Consider the following 8,141-nt stretch of genomic DNA (forward strand, 5'->3'; position numbering starts at 1 on the left):
GTTAAACTCGACATTTCACTAAAACACATGGTATAAATGTGTTATTTTCCCAAACAAAAATTGTCACTCATAAAATAATGAAAAAAATATAAAGCAGTGTGGCGTAAGGTAAGCTAAGAAGTGTGCAACAGGCTGTGGATCAGAACTTGCAAGCAATATCTTCCAACGAGCCAAGAAAAAGAAAAGAAAGAAAAAGGGGTGGACACGAAAATTGGAAAAAGGGAAAGGACAAAACAGCAAATTCAGGAAGGCGAGCTTGGAAATCTACGTAGTATCATTATAGATGCTGTTGACTTTTAAAATAGGGTACATCGGTAAAATAATCAATTTAAATGTGTAACATTTAGTTAATTTTAGGTAAATAGAAATTTTCATATATTTACAGATGTAAATCTTAAATAAATAGTTATATCTATATATTAGATAACGTCATTATTTACGGTTATTTCCCTAACATTTATCGAACGATAGCTATTTAGCAATATGAAACATTTAAATTGATTATTTTTTTTAATTTTCTGTTTAAAATATTGCACGTTTGCCCAATATTTTGCAATCTCCAAGAATGACCCAATTGATTAAAGTAAAAAACAGAAGGGAAGAGACAGCTCTTTTCGTTTTCAATTTTTTTTCGAGCACAAACTCCAATGAATTTCTCGGAAATAGAATGGAGATCGGCTGTCAATGAGGACATCTGTCTGAAATCTCTTGTGAGAAAACCATGTCTGTGTTAGTGAATGAAATGAACAAAGGAACAAAATATTTTTTATATAAAAAAAAAAAAAAACAACAATAAAATATATGATAAGCCAGAACTGCTGATAGCTCATGGACCCATGGTTTATAACAAGTTCTCAATTTCTTGTTTTTCTCCCCGAATTTCCACGGAACATGTATTATTTATAATTGTTTTCACCGAATTTTCGACCACAAGCAAAAGACTTGGCATTTGCTGATCTACATGACGATTTAATATACCTGTTTTTCCCTGCTTTGCTAATCAGACCTACATTCATTTTCAGAGGTACATAATTCGAAGTTTATCACATCCTATCGAAGGGAAAGGTTTACTGTAATCTCTTATATCCATATGCTCATTTATCTTAAATAAATAAATAAACAAAACAATCAGAAAGGCACCAGGTTTTGTATCGAAACGGGCAAATATGATTTAAAAAAAAAAAAAATCCAAGGATCATTCAGGGGGAAAAAAATACTAGAACAATGCTTTAACAATAGGGAGCTAATTAAGGAGCGATCTCGAGGCGGGGCTCGAAGCAAAACCCGGTGAAGAGCTGAAGCGGAAACCTCTTGGCCACGGGGCACTTCTGAGACCACTTCCATTGACGAAGCGCGAGATCGTACATGAGCAGCGCAGGCGCACCGTAACTCTGTATGTACACCACGTCCCCGGTCCCACTACTCGCAAACACATCGTCAAACTCCCCGAATCCGTGGAAGAACTTGTGAGGCATCCTCGCAATCTCCTCCCACTCTTTCCCGGTCCCGCTCAGACCCCAAATCCCGATCCCTTTGATTATGTCCGGCCGATCCGCTTTCCCGATCCCACCGACCATCACGACCCGCCCCCGGAGATTCATCAGCCGACCGCACGTCAGCGAGCACGGCACCGCCACGAAGCTCCCCATCAGACCGCGGGCCCCGCCGAGGTCGCACCGCACCAGCCCGTGCCGCCCCGCCGGAGCGAGCCCCGCCCCGGTGGAGTACACCAGGAAGTAGAGGGACCCGCGGCAAATGACGCTCTCGTCCCCGCCGCGCCACCCCGTGAGGACCTCCGCGAGCGGCGCGGCCCACTTGGGGTCGGCTGCCTCGGAGTCGAAGACGTGGATCGAGACGTCCCATTGGTGGAACGTCTCACGGAGCTGCTTGGAGCGCACGACGCTGACCGTGTAGCCGGGCTTTTCGGAGGAGATAGCCAAGGCGGTGTAGTCGGAGGAGAGGCTCGGCGGGTCCGGGAGGCGGCGCCAGGTGGCGGTCAGGGGGTTGCAGACGGACAAGGCGGGGCGGGACGAGTGGTGGGCGTCGATGCAGCAGATCAGGCCCGACGAGGTGGCGAAGAGGCGGTCCCGCGGGAGGTCCAGAGAGTACCACTTTCGCAGGGCCGGGTCGTACGCGTGGCCCGCCACGTCGCCGGAGCCGGTGAACATGAAGTACCACGGCTTCTGGCGGCGGTGCTGACGTGGCAGGCTGTCGGAGGCCACGATCCCGCGCCAGCGCTTGCAGACGGACCCGCAGCGCACCACGCTGGCCGTGGGTAGGCTCGCTAGGATCCGTTCCAGCAGATCGTCCGGTAATGCAGCGATGTAAGTCGCTGAATCCGATTCTTCTCGTTCCTCGTCTTTGTCTGATGAGTATGAGGAATCGAGCTCGCCGATCTCACGCGACACGTCGTCGAGGCAGTGGCTGATCCACGACGACTCTCCCTCCATTGCCGCGCCTGAACACAGAGCTGCATTGTTTCAGTTCTTCTATTCCTTTCTCAGAGCTTGTTCAAGTAAGAATTTTATACATGAATAACGTCCAATCAATGTTGTGTGGGAAATGGGAAGAATGTAAAACAATGGGCATCTAAATTGTTGTAAAGAGTTTTAATGCCATCACCAATATGATACTAAAATAGCCAAAATCAAGAGTGCTATTTCTCGCTAAAAAACAATCTTTCACAAAATGAGCAACAAACCCTAATGATGATGGATTACTGGAAAAATTAAAAAATAAAAATAAAATAAAAATGGTAGGTGGTGAGAAACTAGCCCATTGGTTTGCCTATCAACCAGAAATCCCAAAACACACACACGCACGATTAAAAAATAAAAAATAAAAAAAGAAACCCCACAAAATTTTAAACCAGTAAAACGCTGCGATAAGCTTAACCCCAATACCGAAGATTTCAGAACAGAGCCAGATCAATGGTAAATAAAACAAAACAAAACATTAAAAAAAAATCTCAACTTTTTTATTTCTAGAATTAAAAAAGAGAAACAAAAACCGTATAACGAGAGACCCGTGAGAGAACGAACCTTTGCGCAATGCTATTCCACTGTCAGTGACTAAATGGGTTTTCCCAGATTTGTTGAGTCGACGGATTTCTGACGACAATGGAAGTACTGATATCAAATTAGGGAGAAAAAGAAATAAGAACTGTCTTTAAAAATAAAACACAAAAATCTCAAAAGGAAATGGAGTATTGTTTGAGCTTTAAATAATATGGCCTTCAAATGCTAGAGAGAAACATTTATATATCGTGGTGGGTAGTTCTTAGATTTGAGAAATAGTATATATTTTTGCCCAAAATATACATAACCCACTGAGAAATAAAGTTTTTTTTTTTTTGGGCATAAACGACAGGCATGTTATGAAATATGAAGTGGGAAGGAGGGCTTTATATTTTGGTAGAGATTGAAAGGCGCGTGATAGCGCGTGGGTTATATATATTTTATTATTTTAAGAAAAGTAAAAGAAGGAGAAGCGAGCAAAAAAAAAACCAGATCAGGTCCTTGACAATAGGGCAAGGGGTGTTTTAATTTCCAAAGCATTTAATGGATTCTAATAAATGTCAAAAGTAATAAAGCATATTTTGGCTATGAGATTGTGTTTTTTTTTTTTTTTTTGAAAGCAACCACCCCAGAACCTCTCTCCTCGTTCAGGGGAAGAGTAGTAGAGGGAGGGGAGGAGGAAATTCATTTCAGACGGTCAATATGTAATGCGTTCCGCACAGGGGGCGGAACTTCCCTGTTCTTACAAAAACCAAAATCTTCAGAAAATGCAGCTCATTTACAAAGGCTATCAGCAACACCATTGACCGTTCTACAACACCACAAAAACTTAACAAAATCAAACTTTTTAGCTAAGTCTAAAACTGAATTATACAAAGGAATTACAGTCCAAAATGGGCAGTTCTTCGATCCCGCTAGGCTCTCCATGACGATCTTGTTATCACCCTCCAGTTCCAAGCTTTTGATGTTCATGAGTCTAACAGTGAGTAGGGCCATCTGGACAGCCTTGAGTTCAGCCCCTGAGGCCGAATCTGTGTCGATGCGACACCGCCACAGCCACAGCGGCGTACCAGATTCATCCCAAGCGACGGCTCCACAAGCAGCTCCGACGTTGTTGAACGAAGCATCGACATTGAGTTTGATCTTCCCCGGGGCTGGAGGCTCCCACCTCGGACTGGTGCGATCCCTTGGAGCCGTCGGCTGGGTTCTGTCGCGCCGAGAGATGAAATGACCACCGAGGCGAGTCTTGATTTTTCTGAGAGACTCTTCACAGCTGCGCCTTATTCCTCTGAAAATAAGCTCATTTCGCCGATCCCAGAGCTCCTCAAAAATCGCCCAGGCTCTAATAACAAAATCATCCAGCAAGCCCCCATTTTTGTTTAAGGATTCGTTGAGATCCAGCACCGCTAAGATGAGAACTACTCCCTCTGACCGATTAGACCAGTCCCAAGTGCGACAGAGCCCTTCGTTCAACCAGAAAATTCTCGCTGTGGCGCACCGAAAAAAAAGATGAGCTTCTGTCTCGTCTTCAGCTCCGCAAAATCTACAGCTTTGATCATCGGCCAGACCACGTCGGACCAGTAGCGGCCCTAAGGTAAAGCACTCAGCAGCTATCCTCCATAGAAAAAATTTGGCATGTTCGTGGATCTTCAGCTTCCAAATCTTTTTCCATACTTTGTCTTCGGGATTGTCATGGGGTTGGGAGAGTTTTGGCAAAGCTGATTTAACTGAAAATACCCCGTTATCATTGGTTGTCCAACATAAAGTATCACGGCGGCATCCATGGGAGATTTTAATTTTTCCAATGCGCGTAACCCATTCTTCTCCACAATAATCTGCGATTCTTTGATTCTCCCAGGTTCTCCCCGAGTCTGACATAATATTCTTCACCAAAATCCCTTTGAAATCTCCTACTCCTTCTTCGGCTAAGCAAATGTTCGGCCCTATCCAAATTTCTGTGAATAAATTGGCCTCTTCTCCACTTCCAATACTATAGCAGGAATTTTGTTTGATAAAATCCCTCGTCGAACTGATATCTTTCGAACCTGGAGAGTGATTTTGCTTGCTATCCAAATCCAAGAATTTTCCCTTCTCGTGTAATTCTTTATTCAGCAAGACCCGAACAAAATCCAACTAACGAATGAAAATGAAGAATTATGAAATGGAATGGATAATTTTAGCGTTCATTTCCTATCAAACCAGAATTCCGGTCCGTTGAAATATTTTAGTTTGAATAGTTCTTAAATTTTGACCAAATTAAAACGAAACATTACGTTACAGTTAATTCCGACACTATTCACATAGTAAAATAAAATTGTCATGAGATTTGATTTTGTACAAAATTACAAATCTCAAAGATAAAATGATAATTTCCGAAAACATATAGATAAAATCTAGATTTTCATAATATTATAATTTTTTTCTAAACTTATCTATCAGGAAATCTTGGATCAAGAGTTCATCTGTGGCATTAAATAATCTCTCTGTGTTTTCTTCTTTTTTTTCTCTTGCAAGTTTGGTATATGCTTTGCCAACCATAACAATATTGCCCAAATTAAGTTGGCGGCAGAGGAGTGTATTCCTTATTTCTTCCCCATTTTTATTTGTATTGTCTTTATTATTTCTTATTAGAAAATCATATTCCATTTGCTCGTTGACGTTTTTGCTTATGTATGTGTTTTCTTTCTAAAGTATAATATGTTGAAACTTGAAACTCAACTCTCTCTCTAATTCCTCCAATGCAACTTAATTTATGAGGCGCGAGAGTTCCAAAACACAAAGGGTGGGCAGTGCCGATTGACATACCATGTGAGCATGTCCATCAAAATGTCTTGGAACAATATATACTTAAATTCATCAATGCTTGAAATTTTAAAATGGAAAAATTATAATTCGATTATGAGTTAGTAGTTGGCTTTAGAACAAGCTTGGCCTACTCTTTTAGCATTTGTTTGAAGCCAAACCTTGTTCCATCTCTCTACCTTAAAAGACAATAAATTCTTACTACCTCAAGCTCTTGTTCTAAATTCGAATCAGTTGAGAGGTTTGTGATGTTGACCCCAAAAAGTTGACTAATAGGGTCCTTAGTCCTCTCCGCACCTATTTCTCCCGCGATGACCAACTCGCATTTGTCACGATCCAACCACTCGCATTGATATGAAATCTACAGTTTTGCTCATAGAAGTGAAGCGATGACTTCCTCAATGACTCGTATAAGGTGATGATTAAAAGAGTGCTCATTTCAACACCTATTTCTCCCAAAAAGAGTGCTCATTTCAACAACTATTTCTCCCAAAAAGAGTGCTCATTGATATGTAGTTTTTTCTTTATAAAATTACTAATGGACAATTAATATAAAACACTATTCATCTTAATTAAAATGATGTGTGACTTTTCACAAATATACATGATAGTTGACATAAACAAGTACGCGAGTGACACGAACAAAGCTACTCAAAAGAGACGGAATGGATGGCTAAGCATGTGCCGTTAGTAGAGTGGGCAAAAGAAGGCTTCAAGTCTCTATTTTGGAACCTAATAATGAGATATTTTAAATTAAGATAATTCGTGTTACCTAAAAGATTCCCTCCTTTTATTCCCTTACGTTGATGAAGCAAAGAAGCCTCCAGGGGATAAAACAAAGCAAAAAACACCATATATATTCCGGGTATATGCAATTGCGATCCCAAAGCTATATATAATTTTTTTTTTTTAAAAGCATAACAGAACATATTTATTTAACACTTTTGTTTATGACACAAATTTTGCATGATAAAAAAAACTGTTCAATTGTTTACGCTTCTAATTGTCATTTTCACTAATGCGTTGAACGTGGAGCCTCATAGATCACCAAATAAATCAACTTTATCCATCCATACCGAAAATTAATTAATGAAAAAATAACACATATATATTATGTGTTTTAGTGGAATGTCGATTTTAATTTTTTATTTTAAAAAATGTCGAGTTCATACTTTTTATTTAACTAAAATGACAAAATTATATCATGAAATAAATAACAGTGTCACAAATCTTACTTTCATTGATATTAACTTTTATATAAAAAAATCGAATCAAATTCAAATCAGTACTCTAACTTTCAAATTCCCAATTTTGAAATGAAAATTGCTTTAAATTGAAATTAAATAATAAAATTCATTTCTCTCACGAGATGACTTCATTCCGTGTTCGAATTGCGATTCTGAATCCTGAATTCTATGTTCGAATTTGTGATTTTGATGACTACCAACTGTCGATTTTTACCCATTTAACTCTTTCTGTGTTCTTCACGATTAATAGACTGTTGTTTATTTTTCATTTTTTAAATAAATTACATATATGGTGTGAATGAATAAAGATAATTTGTGTTTACATATAAATATTATAGTCAACGTCAATGAAAAGTCAATAAAAAATTCAATAAAAACAAGATTCGTGACACTGTTATTTATTTAAGTGTATAATTTCGTTATTTTAGTTAAAAAGATTGTATGAATTCGATATATTTTTAAAAATCAAAAGTTAAACTCGACATTTTACTAAAACACAAATTATATATGTGACATTTTCCCGAATAAACAAGCAAAAAGTAAGGATTCACATCTAACTCTAATATTGACCTTTGACAAAAACGAAGTGTGTTCATAGTTGCAAAAAAAAAAAAAAAAAAAAAAAAAAAAAGATTACATTGGAAAAAGTCGCAGCGCCACACCAGCACTATAAGCAGCCCTCTTTACAGCAAATCACATTGTGTCTGGAAGCGCATATATATATATATATATATATATATATATATATATATATATATATATATATGTGTGTGTGTGTGTGTGTGTGTGTGTATATTTATTTCATATATAGGTCAGCCTCAACCTCATGTTGTGACAAAGATCGTCGTGACAAACGCACGAAAACTAAAGTAAAGGTAAAATATTGGAAAAGACCCTGAGACACGTCTAAAGTGAAAACTTAGATGGTTTTTTCGTGGATAGTTTCATTTAAGTAGATGTCTAGGTTCAGAATATAGTTTTCCGAGTATATTGGTTTAAAGAGGTGCTCGTTCAAAAATAATAGAGCTCATCAAATTATTATTATTATTATTATTATTTTTTTTGGGACCTCCAT

General features: G+C 38.9%; 1 protein-coding gene across 1 annotated transcript; it reads right to left on the bottom strand.

Annotated features, from left to right (window-relative positions):
- Positions 1-1,144: 1,144 nt before the first annotated feature.
- On the bottom strand, positions 1,145-3,372 carry HWS (Galactose oxidase/kelch repeat superfamily protein). Its single transcript, XM_089613782.1, has 2 exons — positions 3,042-3,372; positions 1,145-2,458 (listed from the first exon to the last, which is right to left on the bottom strand). The coding sequence occupies exon 2, from the start codon at positions 2,448-2,450 to the stop codon at positions 1,248-1,250; it is 1,203 nt and encodes a 400-aa protein (XP_089469908.1). The 5' UTR covers positions 2,451-2,458; positions 3,042-3,372; the 3' UTR covers positions 1,145-1,247.
- Between the last annotated feature and the right edge of the window lie 4,769 nt (positions 3,373-8,141).

The sequence above is a fragment of the Urtica dioica genome, chromosome 4, assembly GCF_054948205.1.
Source record: "Urtica dioica subsp. dioica isolate 48M chromosome 4, U.dioica_male_clone48M_v1_H2, whole genome shotgun sequence".
NCBI lineage: Eukaryota > Viridiplantae > Streptophyta > Magnoliopsida > Rosales > Urticaceae > Urtica > Urtica dioica.